The sequence below is a fragment of the Ursus americanus genome, chromosome 1, assembly GCF_024610735.1.
Source record: "Ursus americanus isolate L20-20 chromosome 1, mUrsAme1.1.p, whole genome shotgun sequence".
Lineage (NCBI taxonomy): Eukaryota > Metazoa > Chordata > Mammalia > Carnivora > Ursidae > Ursus > Ursus americanus.
Genome location: NC_142127.1, coordinates 49,332,445 through 49,347,268, shown reverse-complemented (window position 1 = coordinate 49,347,268; position 14,824 = coordinate 49,332,445). Strand labels below are relative to the sequence as shown.

General features: G+C 34.8%; 1 protein-coding gene across 3 annotated transcripts in view; it reads right to left on the bottom strand.

Moving 5' to 3' along the window:
- Positions 1 to 14,824, bottom strand: part of DCAF17 (DDB1 and CUL4 associated factor 17) — a 38,869-nt gene that overhangs the window by 14,608 nt on the left and 9,437 nt on the right. For 2 of the 3 annotated variants that reach the window (XM_045779948.2, XM_087861366.1), the window contains 6 exons: positions 12,660 to 12,796; positions 11,429 to 11,507; positions 10,343 to 10,432; positions 8,047 to 8,151; positions 7,639 to 7,744; positions 651 to 793 (listed from right to left, as the gene is read on the bottom strand). In XM_045779948.2, coding sequence (XP_045635904.1) covers positions 651 to 793; positions 7,639 to 7,744; positions 8,047 to 8,151; positions 10,343 to 10,432; positions 11,429 to 11,507; positions 12,660 to 12,796 — 660 coding nt within the window. The remainder of the gene's footprint in view (positions 1 to 650; positions 794 to 7,638; positions 7,745 to 8,046; positions 8,152 to 10,342; positions 10,433 to 11,428; positions 11,508 to 12,659; positions 12,797 to 14,824) is intronic. The other variant, XM_087861365.1, reaches the window with a different exon arrangement.

Genomic DNA, 14,824 nt, shown 5'->3' with positions numbered 1-14,824 from the left:
AAGAGCGTAAACAACTTGAGGGAAGGGAATATGTCCCCAGCCATGCCTGGCACATATTAGGCCTTCAATGAATTAAATTAAATTAAATTAAATTAAATTAAATTAAATTAAATTAATAAATCATGCCTAAATCATTTTCAAAAAGAAAATAAAGAAAATTAATTCAAGGGGTAGAAATTTCTATTGTCTTACCATGTACCATTTTTTCCTATTCTGCCATAAGTTACTTAACATAGTTCTTGAAAATTCGAAGTGTTTCGATGGTTATATTGTGACCAACAGAGTAGTACCTGGTTCTGCTCTGGAAAGCTAATAGCAGCAAACCATAAAAAAACAGAACCAACTACACATTGCACCAGCAATTTCAGAGGCAGCCTGAACATACTCCATCAATAATTTCCACTATGGAGCTTCAGAGATCCCATGAGAAATCTTTGGTTTCTAAAAATTTTCAAATCTTAATGCTTTTAAATTCTTGGTAGTACACACAAGTGTTCGTTATATTCTTTGTATTCTTCTGTACCTAACATTGTTTACAAATTATTAATACAAATAAAAACTAATTCTTAGGAATTCTTATTATAGAAGTAGAAAATGAAGAATTTCTGAAACAAATTTACTACTAAAAAGGCTGATCACTCATGATTTACCAAAGAATTATCTTTCAGGGCACAAATATGGAAAACTCCTTTCTGTTTCTTCTTATTAGGTGTGATGATGTAGTGCCAAGGATGGCCTCCAATCTGAAAAGCATTCTCCAGGGAGGACACCTCAAAGAGCAGTGGTGGTGTGTCTGCAGAGATGGGCAAAAGGAATTTATTATTTTCTCTGTTCTGGTAGCCTTGGAACATTCATGAACTGAATTCAACCCTTCTTTGCATGCACCATCTATGAATTTCCATTAACGAAAAATTACTATGTTCAGGAAATATAATCAGGAAAGAGGCTGATTGCTAAGAAAAGAGAAAGCTGGTAGGAAACAAATGTTGTTATGAGGTCAACTTTCTAGACATCCGTTTTCAGGGTATGTGTGACCTGCAGGTGAGTGGAGATAAAAAGTGGGGTGAAGGTGCTTATGATGGGAAAAAATGGCAAAGTACACCTAATAAAAGCAGCTGCCATTTACTAGACATATATGTCTCAGACTCCCGGTTAGATACTATTTCCAACACTCATAACAATCCTAATAGGTAATTAAGTTTAATAATTCCTTCAGATGTGAGGAAGAGATCTTTCATATTCCAGACTAACAGGTTATACTTAGCAAACTTTATCAGAGGAGTCTTAAGATTTCCAGTGTAGAAGTGATATTAGTCATAATGAATGTAACCACTTAGGATAGGTCCTGTCACAGTGAAAGCTTTATTAAAGGGTAGCCACTACTACTAGTATCATCTTTAGACAAGTTAACTAGTTTAGATACATCTAGTCAGTCACTGTCATTTAGAGACTGACACCATAAAAGAATCTGTTGGTGTCTCTTAGTCTTCTTGATGACAACTAATTTTAAGTACAGTGAAACAGATGTACTCTTAGAGAAATGCATAAGTGGAAGGTACTATAGCTTTAGAAGACCAGAATAGCATTTGGGCAGTTCTCGGGAAACACCACAAATCACACAGTCTGTTTCAGCAGGTGGTTAATCTAGAACTCCTTTTTTTTTTACCCCTCTACCTTAAGAGTATACTCTTTGGTTATGAGGCCATCACTGTCAGTAAAGGGGCTTGCCATAGGAAGACCATTCACTCAAGAGTCACATGTTACATATAGAAGTGAAGTGTGTGCTCTATTAGGCTTCTTCATAAGGACAATTTATTACTTGGTGCTATACATAGGGGAAAAATAATGAAAAGTGAATTCACAAACTGACAATCCTGAGAAAGAGACAAGTATAAACATACTAAATATACTTAAAGCACTTAAAAAAAAAACTTTTAGGAAAAGAATAATATTCTTAATATATAAAGAAGTCTTTTTACTAAGAAAAATATGAACCCAACAGAAAACTGGGGGAAAAAATCACTAAGTAAATTATGAAAAAAGTACAAACATCATATGTGATAATATGGTAGCTATCAAATGATGGTGAATGAGGAAAAAAAATATAAAAAGAAAAAATAGAGTTTGAATTTGGGGTTAAAATTTCAAGTAGGTATGTCATAGAGAATATAAAATAGGTATGAACAACAGGGGGAAAAAAGTCAATCCAAAAAAGATGTATTTAAAAAGAAATGCTTTTCTCAGCAGTTGCTAAAAATGGCCCCAAAGTAGCAGCAAGGCTCTGATCATCACAATTCTGATGGGCCCCCACTAACCTCAAGAGCCTGAATTTTGATCTCTAATACTATTTTCAATTAGAGTCCTAGAAATTCTGAGAGTAGCTGATTCCATGTCTTATAGTGAAGAGATTTTAGGATAGGTCTGAACCATCCAGTTATTGCTATCAAGACTATTTACAAGGATGTCAGTGTAGTGTTAAAAGAATAAGAGAACCAGCAAAAGGGGCTCCTACTGGCTAGACTGTGGAAAGAGAGGCACTAAAACGAATAATTATTATAATGCTCTGAGTCTGTGAAAGGTCAAGCAATGATACTTCAGAGTTTTAATATAAATTGTACAAAATGTTGTATGGTTTATAAAAGTGGCTAAAATAGGATATGATTTTGCTGTAACTTTAAAATATAGGGAATACATCAAGCAAATGCAGATTAAAACCACAATGAGATATTGCCTCACACCTATTAGAATGTCTGTTATCAAAAAGATAAATAACAACAACAGGATGTAGAGGAAAGGGAACCCTCATGTACCGCTGTTAGGAATGTAAATTGGTGCAGGCACTATGGAAGGTCCTCAAAAAATTAAAAATGGGGGACGCCTAGGTGGCTGTCGGTTAAGCATCTGCCTTTGGCTCAGGTCATGATCCCAGGGGCCTGGGACTGAGTGCCGCATCAGGCTCCTTGCTCAGCAGGGAACCTGCTTCTGCCCCTGCCTGCCGCTCCCCCTGCTTGTGCACTCTCTTTCTCTCTCTGTCAAATAAATAAATAAAATCTTTCAAAAAAAATAAAAAATAGAACTACCATATAAGCTAGCAATTCCACTACTGGGTATTTACCCAAAGAAAATGAAAACACTAATTTGGAAAGATAATATGCACCCCCATGTTCATTGCGGCATTATTTACAGGAGTTCATAGAGACAGAGAACAGACTGCGGTTATCAGAGGGGAAGGGGCTGAAGGGTGTGTGAAATGGGTGAAGAGGGTCAACTGTATGGTGATAAATGGTAACTAGATTTACTGTGGATTTACGTAGATTTACATTATGTATCACTTAGTTGTGTATACAAAAATATATATATTTTTTGAGGTGAAAGCAGTGTTTTGAAGATATGGAGCAAGCAGGTATAGACAGACACTCCATGGGACTTGGAAAGGAAAGGAGCATGAATCTCATCTTTGTTTGGGGTCTGGTGTTTTTTGTTGAGGATAGTTGTCTGGTATACATGTACTCTCAGGGATCCAGAAACTGTTTAGAACAAAGACGAGGGTTCAGGTGTTATTCCTTGGAGCCACGGGGTCTTGGCATGGAGATGTTTAGCTCCAGTGGTCTGGAATGCACCTATGAGAGCTTCGTCCAGTCATTCTCACCTAGTCCTTCCTTGGATGTTATATATTCTAGAGAATCATTAAGTATTTGTCCCTTACAAGGACATGTACTATTTGCATTATAAGGCATGTGTAAAGTGGGGTAGGGGTGTAGGTCCTAGCAAGATTAGATACTGGAAAAGAAGCAAAGGCAAAAAACAGCTTTTTCTCTCAATGGGGTTCCCTTCAGTTTCCCTCCCATTTCCTACTATGAGATTTTTATCCTCCTAATTCTTAAGGGGTGTTGAAGGGTGAAGGTCTCATCTTCTGTAGCTCTTCAGGCTGAAAGAGATTATAGGTCCTATATATTGAGAGGCATAAAATTCCTGAGCTATCTCATTAAATGAACGGCCCCTAGTGGCAGACTTGCGTTGGAGACACTCATGAGGCCTCATCATAAGAATAAGATGCTTCCTCAGTTTCCATTGAGATAATTTATCTGACATATTTATGCAGAGCATATAATAACAGTAGCTCCCTCAATAAAGGAAAAGACCTAGCATAATTATCACAGCTAGTAAAAGAAGAGTTTTGCATCAAGACTATCCATTTCCGCTAAACCAGGAAGAAATCCAATCACTGGGAGAATTAGAGGATTCAGACATTGCTTTAATTTGTGCGTGCATGTCTGCTAAAACTTTGAATACACTAGACTCATCAGGGATATATACAAAATATTCAGTCTCAATATTAGCGTTAAGTTTCTTCTTGAGCTACAGTCAGGATGTCAAGGACCATTTGGTTTTGGAGGGCCACCTTTCAAATTTGTGGGTGACTGCATGTTGGGTTTGGTTAAAGGTGGCCACTGTATGCTTCGCTAAAGCCTCTATTTGTCATTTTACAGCTATAGAGGAAGCTCCTGGGACAAATATGGCTAAGGGGTAAAACCATCAAGAATCCCTCTTTGCCTGATGTCTAGCCTAGGTGAGATCCTAATTATGAAGAATCACTGGCAAGTGGAGATGACTTGTCCTGGGAAAAATCAAATTATTATGCTGTACACCTGAAACAAATCTAATGTTATATATACATATCAATTTTATCTCAAAAAGAAAAATAGGTAGTTAATCTATTTCTTCTATTAAATAAATGTTTAAAAAATTTAGATTCACATTAAGTGAAAATACAAGGTACAGAACAGAGTATATGATATACTACACTTGGTATAAGAAGGAAGGTAATATTTAAAGAATACATACACACGTTTTCTTATTTTTATAAAAACAGACAACAGAGGGATAACCTTGAAACTAAAAATAATGATTACTTATAGGGGCGGGGTAGGGTGGGGTAAGGGGAAGGGAAGTAACAGAATAAAAGGCCTATGTATGGAAGCAAAATCTCTCAAACACCATCTTTTTATATAGTTTTGATCTTTGAAATATACACATTTTACAACTTCAAGAATAAAGTTAAAAGGGAAAAACAAACCTAAAATTGAAAACAGACTAAAACAAATGAATCTAATTACATAAAATTGGTAACCTAATCATATAGAAAAATAATTTAATAATCTTTGAACACATTACTCTGTAGTACACTTACTGGGCTCTACAATAGGGACAAAAGGAACTGTAGAGAAATCTTAACCTTCACACCATAGTTTTTAGTAGTAGCACTGATACAGCAATTTTAAGATTATCACATATACAATAGGATAAAATTTTATTAGGAATCGAGAAGTTCAGTGGGCCAAAAGAACTACAAATATAAAATCAAGGAACAATTAAATTGGAAATATGAGAATGAACTAAAGAATTTTTGTTTTAATGTATTTCCCAGCTCTGTTCACCAAAAAATAAGGACAACCAATTGCATTGAGCACAACTAGATCTTGGTCTGTGTTGTGGGTTGAACTGTGTCTCTCAAAAAGATAAGTCAAAGTCCTAACTGCTAGTGTCTATGAATGTGACCTTATTGGGAAACAGGGTCTTTGCAGAGGTCAAACTGGATAAGGGTGGGTACCAAATCCCAGAGTAAAGAAGGCCATGTGAAGACAGGCCTAAATGTGAGTTATCCCGCCACAAACCAAGAAATGCCAAGGATTGTCAGCAGCAACCAGAAGCTAAAGAGGAAGGAAGGATTCTTTCCTAGTCTTCATAGGGAGGTTGTCTCCGCCAACACCTTAATTTCAGACTAGCCTCCAAAAGTGTAAGAGATTAAATTTCTGTTGTCGAAAGCTACCAGTCTGTGCTGTCACAGCACCCTAGGAAACGAATACAGTCTATGATGATATTCTCTACTAAAATGGCTCCTTGTTGGATCTAGGATAAGGAAAGTAAAAGATAAACCTGGAATATATTATTGTTCTAGAAAGCAAGGAAATTCTCCAAGACTGTTGGGGTACGTCAAAATGGAGTTCTCGCTGGCCAAATTTGGGGCAATTTGAACATCATTAAGAATAATGACTGTAACTGTATAATTTTTAATAAATAAAAATCCTTGAGTCTATTGTGATTATACATGTGTGCTGACCTCTAAAATATTTTGCCACCATTGGAAGTAACTATTACACCAACTCCTTGCTCAAATATTGATAATTAAAGAGAAGGAATAAATATTTACTTTGACTTTTTAGGAGGAATTATAGTTCATCCCTAGGTGACAAGTGAAAGTTTTTATTTATAGAAAAATGTTAGTTATTAAAGGTAGAAGGAATGACCGAATCCTTCAAATGGCCATTCTGCCACCCCAAATGACATAACTGACTCGGGGAAGAATCATTAATAGTTACAGGAATATTCTTATGTTGTTTGTAATCACAGAAAATTAAAAACAACCTACGTGTCCAAACTAGTGAATTGGTTCAACAAATTTAGACTTCATCAATAAAATGGTATATGTCAAGTTCTTAAAATTTCAAGGAGCTGCGTGTGCACATCCATACACAAGGAACCACAATGTAAGCACCACGTTCAAAAAGTATCACAAGATATATAATGAAAACTAAGTCTTCCTTTCATCTGTATTCCCTCAGAGGTAACTACTATTTATCAGGTTTTTGGGTGTCCTTCCATATATTCCAAGCAAATCTAAAAGCATATGCTTATATGTCCACTTTTTTTTTTTTAATTTTATTTATTTATTCGACAGAGATAGAGACAGCCAGTGAGAGAGGGAACACAAGCAGGGGGAGTGGGAGAGGAAGAAGCAGGCTCACAGCAGAAGAGCCTGACGTGGGGCTCGATCCCATAACGCCGGGATCACGCCCTGAGCCGAAGGCAGACGCTCAACCGCTATGCCACCCAGGCGCCCCTATATGTCCACTTTTAACATGTGAATATGAACTCTTTATACAAATGAAGCTTTTTATATACAATTTTATACTCCTTTTTATCACTTAGTAATATATATTGGGAATTGCTCGATAAATGCAAAACAAATTCTTTTTAACAATTACATTTATGATACAGCCAAACAATGAAATAATATTAGTGTCACCTACAAATGTACAGGTTATTTCCAATCATTTGCTACTAGAAACAATGTTGTACTTGTACATCTGTCATTTTGTACACATGTGAATATATCTGGCATAAATTCCTAGACATGGAATTGTTCAAGGTGTATACACCTTAAAGCTTTGACTCAAAATGACAAACTGTCCTCTGCAAAGGACCCCAACAATAAATGAATATACTGTTATATTCTTATATACTTTTAACAACCCTGTTATGTAACCTTCTGATACTTGAGAATCTGAAAAGATATATCTTATGATAATTTTAATTTGCATTTCTCTTACCAGTGATGTTGGGTTTCACCTTCCCCTAATTAAAGGCCAAACAAGACTCAGTATCCCCAGGCCTTCAGTTCAATGAATAACTGATAGATTTTGTTATTACCTATTCAATAGCAAGGAATATGCTGTATAGAAGTAAAATGAATTGAGTTTATAATTAAATTATGAGAAAACATCTGGATGATTACAATAAATATTTATATGACCACTTATTTTTTAAGGTGAAAAAAATGCTATATAGTAGCCATACCTGTGATTTTAATATTACAAGGAATGCCAAAAGGAGCCTCTCCTACAGTTCCAGCAGTCCCACCCCATCTGCATGCACACCCTAAGTCAAGTTTCTGTTGCATGAACTAAAAACAAAACAAAACAAAAACGGTGGCTTTAGCACCTACTTATTTGCTGTCTGAAGAGAGAAAAAGTCAAATTCACATGTACATGACAGAGAAAATATCTTTATTGACTCAAGGGCCTTTCTGTTTATCTTCCCTCCCCTCTTTTAAAGGTTACTTTGTCTTTCTGCATTTGTACAGTTTTGTAGAGTTGAAATTTACACAAGTGTCTTACTCTAAAAGCATTTCATTAAAAAAAAAAAAATCATACCTTAGTCCAAACCTTGAGTTATTATAACATGGCAAATTTCAGTCTTCTTTACCTGTTCAGTGATGGCTTGGAAGCTATAGAGTCTGACCAGTCCTGAGCTGTACATCACAATCAGTATTCCATGAGACAAGGTAGCATCTGTAACGTTCCCGAAAATCTGAGGGGAAAGGTAGATATCACCTGAGAAAAGACCAGAAGGCCAATCTTCTGAGTGTTCACAGTGGTTTGTGCATTTGCTTAATATCGGTCACCACTACAACACTGCTGCCTACCATTATAACTTAATTATAATTTAGAGACTTGAAGTTAAGGTGTCATTAGGTAGTAGGCCACTAGAGTCTCGAACAGGAGCACTAATGGGAGTGGAGCACTAATGGGAGTGCAGCACTTAACCCTCAAAATGATTCAGCAGCATTCATTTGCTTCATCTAATCGCTTTACAGTTTTGTCAGTATCTTTTAATAACACAACCTATTTGTCGTGGACACAGGCATACACTGAGATGATCTAATTCTACCATGCAGGATATGTGTTGTGGAATAAATATAGGGACCTATTCTTCATGCTAAAATGTTATTAAGAGACTTATTTTTTAGCTAAAAGTGAAAAGATAGGCTCTAAAAAAGCACTTCTAAAGAAAAACTACCAACTCCAGAATTTTATCATTACTTTATTCTTTAAATATCTAATACTGCTTGATTTTTTAGTCATATAAAAACCTAACGTATTAAAAATCAAGCAAGCACCTATAGAGACATTTAACCTGGCTAACCTTGAGTAAGGCTTTGGCTCTTTGTTCCCTTCTGTTTTTGTTCTATGCACTGGATCCTGTCATAATCCTCCACAGAGCTCTGATAAAATAACTTGATTCTGTGCCTATTTTAATATTTAACAAAAGGCAACATAGACAAATATTCATAGCAATGAAAGAACAAGTGGAAATTAAGTGAAAATCTGTTTCTGTTTCTACTCAAGACAAATTACTTGGTGAAGATTTACTACCCCAATAACTAGCTTAAAGTACATTTTGAGCTTGGTCCCTGGGTAGTCTTTTATACATGGTAAGTGGAAGATATGCTTCAATTCCAACTAACCCTAATCAAAACCAAATCCCTCCAATGATTATCATAGGCATCTAAGAATAAATAGAAACAATTCACAGCTTAGTTAAGTGTTCATTCCTATTGTAGACTGTAATAAGCACACACAACTACTTAATCCACAAGCACAAAGAAAATAGTTAAATTCCTAAATTGTGTTTCTTGTCATCTCTTAGAGAGATAATTATGCTTTGCTTCGATCTTGACTAGCTCACGATTTTTTATTTGCTGATCTTTGTTTCCCACTTTGAAAAGGAGGACTTGTGTAATTCAAACATGTTTTCAATTAATGAGTGCTCTAATAAAGCAGCCACTCTATTTTAAAATTTGGTTCATACTTTGGAGTCAAATCTAGGTTCTAATGTCAGCTTCTCCATTTACTTAGAATTTGGGTAGCTGCTTAACTTCCTAGTTGAACCCACTATATGTTACAAAGTTATAAACTACTCAAAGTGCCTGGCACAAAACAATAAATAAGTAAATGATACTATACTACTCATTCATATTACGTAGTTTAGTATACTATGGTTATATAAAAATTTTTTAATATGTTCATCTTATTTGCTAATGGCTCTTAGTGGACCCTGAAGATCTGACCCCAGTAATACCTGAGGTGCTTAATTAAAGACTAGTAGAATAGACAATAAGTAACTACCCACCCAGACTAAGTAACAATTTTTTAATGGAAAGTAGGAGGCTATTGATTCTTTTACTCAAAGAAACTATGTCCTTTCTTTCCTCCCATATAACAAACCATAAATCAAGAAAAATGACAAGAATAAAACCTATAACTGAATGAGTTGGAAAACTCACCTATTTAATTATAGGCCTTGTTTATGTATCATAAAACAAATTTTAGATTTATACTTTGCAATTAAAATGATTCATTTTGTTGTAGCTTTTCATCTTCCTAATGGTCATTTTAACAAGTTTTGGAATATCCCTCTGAAAAAAAACACCTCACTCATTTCATAATTTTATAAAGTAGTGGTTTGTTAATGACACCAAAGGTATTCAACACTATCCACTTGAAAGGCATAAGAACATGCAGAAAGATGAAAGGATGATTAGGCTTTCTCCCTAAATGAAACATTCTCATGTATTCTGACATGAAACAAACAAGATCAGAAAGCTTTTTACAGTCAGGGGAACATCTGCAATCAAAACACCTAATAAACAAACATACACTGACATCACATCTTTTATCAAAAAATTAACATTGCAATTAAATAAGAAGTAAGTCCTTACCTTCTTGTTGATCTCCAGAATCCCTATGAGTGAAAAAGGTAAAACATGGAACACTGCAAGGTATAGCAAAACAGGCTGTTGAATGCCTGCCTAAAAGGAAAGATTAAATTACAGGTAGCTCTCAAAAGAATTTCAGAAACACTGTTTTCATGAGTTGAAAACACCCATCTGTCCTAGCATACAGTTATGTGGATGTTTTCATGAATTGAAAACATCTATCTACATTGCAAAGTTACTTAAACAGGAAAGCATACATGTTCAAAATATGTCCATTAAACCTTCAGCCCTTTAACACAGAGGCACACACACACAAAAATCTATAAAAGTAAAGACAGGGCTGCCTGGGTGGCTCAGTCAGGTAAGTGTCTGACTCCTGATCTCAGCTCAAGTCTTGATCTCGGGGTCATGAGTTTAAGCCCCGCATTATAATAAAAATAAAAATAAATAAACAAAAAAAATAAACATTAACAGTAAATATTTCTTAGCAACAAAACATATTTTATATACTGTACAACAAAAACATTTTATATGCATAATAAAACATTTTCTATATAATATAAATTAATATAAATTTCTGATATATATCATATATGTTGTTATTGTTATACATATATTGTTATATTAATGTAATATAAATTATATTATAAATTGGAATTCTAATAATAAAGAGCCTAATCATAGTTATCATAATCACATCATCTGAGTTATCATAGTCACATCATCTGAAAGTAGAATTACACTGACATGTCTATATGAAATGAGAAAAAACTATCAATAAAGCTGGAGTGATTTCTCTGCTTGAAAAATAAAGCTCCCTTACTTTGAAGAACAAGGTTCTGTTAATTTCTTTCCACTATGGAATGTAAAATAATCTGTTGTACTTCCCCAAAGTGGCTCAAAGGGTATTTCTTAAGTTTAATACCATTTCTTATACCATTCTTTTTTTATTTATACTTTTATACTATTCTTCAGAAATCCAAGATCATTAATTCTTTCCTAACAAATTTGCAGACAATTTCCTCTGGAAACAAATTCCTCATCTTCCTGAGTTTAAAGATTTATTTATTGATATTTAAAGATGTCTACCTGCCGGGCCAACACTGTGCCTTTGTTTTGAGCTGACTTGACTGCAATGACTTCTTGAGGAGTGTCCCAGCTCAGGTATCTTATAAAAGAATGAAGACAAGGTTATTCATTTGGGTAAGTTTCCTTATAATCAAAATATAATAGATATTTCATAAATAAACATTTTTTCATTTAAATTATAAAAGCAAAGTAATTTATTTTAAAAAACAAATAACTTAAAAATTCCCTCTACATCCTTACATGGATATATTCCTATTAAAAAATATATATATGGCATGCCTGGGTGGCTCAGTCGTTAAATGTCTGCCTTTGGCTCAGGGCCTGATCCCAGGGTCCTGGGATCAAGCCCCGCATTGAGCTCCCTGCTCTGCTGGGACCCTGCTTCTTCCTCTCCCACTCCCCCTGCTTGTGTTCCCTCTCTCGCTGGCTGTCTCTCTCTGTCAAATAAATAAATAAAATCTTTAAAAAATAAATAAGTAAATAAATAAAAAGTAAATAGATATATATATTTAATTTTAATCCTTTTAGTGTCAATAAATAAAAATTGTGTTTGATCAAACAATATTCAAAACTTAGAAAACAAAAGGCCATTCCTACTTTAAAATGGACATTAACATTACAAAAAGCATTAAAAATGTTACTTTCACATTCTACATGCATATACTCACTCCCAATATGTCTGTATATAATATATAAAACTACTAAGTTAAAATAACAGTTTACAGGGATACACAGGTGGCTCAGCCAGAATGGGACTCTTAATCTTGGGTTCATGAGTTCGAGCCCCACACTGGGTGTAGAGACCACTTTAAAAAAAAACACAACAGTTCTTAGACTGTACTAGGCAGGTGATTTAACTGAAACAGAATAGCCTTCAGGAAAACCTATCATGAAATGCAACCTACATATAAAATACTACTTGCAGAACATATAAAATACTACTTGTAGGAGGGAAATTTGAAAAGGGTGGGGAGAGATATCTGCCAAGGTTAGTTACTTATGAGTGATACAAAAATGAATGATAAAGGGTCTGTATCTTCAGATCTTCAAATGTAGTCATAAGGAGAGAAAAAGAGAAAAGGTTTATAAACTGAGATCCAGATATACAATGAGAAACTTAAAAAAAACCCCAAAACTTGAAATTTCCTGGGCCACAAGTCTCAAATTTGTATATATATTTATATTTTAAATATTTTAATAAAATTTTGAGTAATAAAGTCACAGTTAATACCTGAATTTGCAATATGAAGCAAGATATATTTTCTCAAGGACTTTCCCAGTAGTTGCTGATATGCGAAATAGCCAATTATGAGCAGTCAGTGCAATGAGTGAAGATTTATAATCTGATGGATTGGGAAGTATTTCCCCCTAAAAAATACAAGGTGTAAAAATGAAACTGGTTGGTCATGAACAAATCTGCAGAAATCCATGTCCAAAGAAAACAGCTAAAACCTTAGAGAAATAGTCAGATAAGTAAACCAAAGAGGAAATAATAAATGTACAAATAGAGAATTGGGAGAAGGAAAGATGAAACTGTAGGTAATTATTTTCATCATTAACTTATTAAGTGAGTTTATTCACATAAAGTGCTTAAACAGTACCTCAAATAATTTATTACTTATTATTTATCATTAAATAATTCAACAAATGTGAGCCAAGCATCATCATAAAAACAGTAGGAGTGTTACTACTGCTGCTGTGATAACGATGATACTAACAGTTCTTAAAACCATGTATAATAGCATAAGCCTAAGTCATCTGCTGGAATAGATGTTTCTTGGGGCACCTGGGTGGCACAGTCAGTTAAGTGTCCAACTCTTGATTTCAGCTCAGGTCATGATCTCGGGTGGTGAGATCAAGCCCTGCATTGTGCTCTATGCTGGTCATGGAGCCTACTCAAGATTCTCCCTCTCTCTCTGCCCCCCCCCCCAAGGAATAGATGTTTCTTTATTCTAAGACTTGTTTTCCTTTTGATAGAAGTCAAAATGGTAAGAGGACAAATTGTTCCATGATTCACTGTGGCTCTACTATAACTCCAAATGAAAAGCTAGAATGTAGAATCAAGGCAGCCAAAGAAAAACAGAATAAAATCTTAAAAAAAAAAAAAAAAAAGGAATTAGGTTACTAGAAACTTTATTTTTGCAAGGATTGCTCTAAATTTTTGGTGTTTTTGTACTGGTGTCTTCAAAACTTTTCTCAATTAAGAAATCTGTCATCCTCCTTCCCCGACAAATGAAAATGGATTAAAAGGCTTTAGAGGGGGGCGCCTGGGTGGCACAGCAGTTAAGCATCTGCCTTTGGCTCAGGGCGTGATCCCGGCGTTATGGGATCAAGCCCTGCATCGGGCTCCTCCACTATGAGCCTGCTTCTTCCTCTCCCACTCCCCCTGCTTGTGTTCCCTCTCTCACTGACTGTCTCTATCTCTGTCGAATAAATAAATAAAATCTTTAAAAACAAAAAAAAAGGCTTTAGAGGGCACCTGGGTGGCTCAGTGGGTTAAGTATCTGCCTTTGGCTGAAGTCATGAACCCAGAGTCCTGGGATCGAGTCCCATGTCTGGCTCCCTGCTCAGTGAGAGTCTGCTTCTCTGCCCTTCCCCTGGCTCATGTTCTTCTCTCTCTCTTAAATAAATAAATTAAATAAATAAAATCTTTAAAAAAAAATAAGAGGCTTTAAATGTTGGAGGCACAACAGTTATTTTCAGCTTTCAATAAGAAATTAGGGAAGAAAACATAGATTTAAAACTTTCTGATTTTTAAAAAGGTGTCTCTTTTTAAAGCGCTTAAGTGTCTAGGGAAAAAGAAAGCAGCAGCTCTGGAAAACTATAATTTTATGTAAAAACAACAGTATTTAAAAAGAGAGAGAAAGAATTTTAACAGTAAATTCAAAGCATAGCCTCTTATCCTTTAAACATTATTTTTGGTCCCGTATTATAATTTCTATTTTTCCTAAAAAAGACAACCAGCCAGATTCAAAGACCTGATTAATTTGCTGCAGCATTTCCTAAGTGCTGTTCTTAAAGCACTGATCCCATGGAAAACCAATATGTAGAAATACACCTCAAAAAAGGAATCCTATGATCAAGAGAATTTTGGAAAATGGTTGTCAAAATCACCATGAACATTAGTATTATTGTACACTATCATTAAAGGCTCTAAGAAGTAATTATATAAAGTTTTTCACCTTTTAAGTTCAGAATATCCCACTTTTTTTGTCTACAACTCAATTCTCCCAGCTCCTTTAGCAAGTATAAGATGTTATCATTTTACTAAAACAGTCTTCTGAAAAATACACACGAGGGAAATGCTGGTCTGTCTCGTGGAATGAGTTTAGCCTATTATTTTATTTTATTTTTAAAGTATTTTTATGATTTTTTATTTTTGACTTATTATTTTCC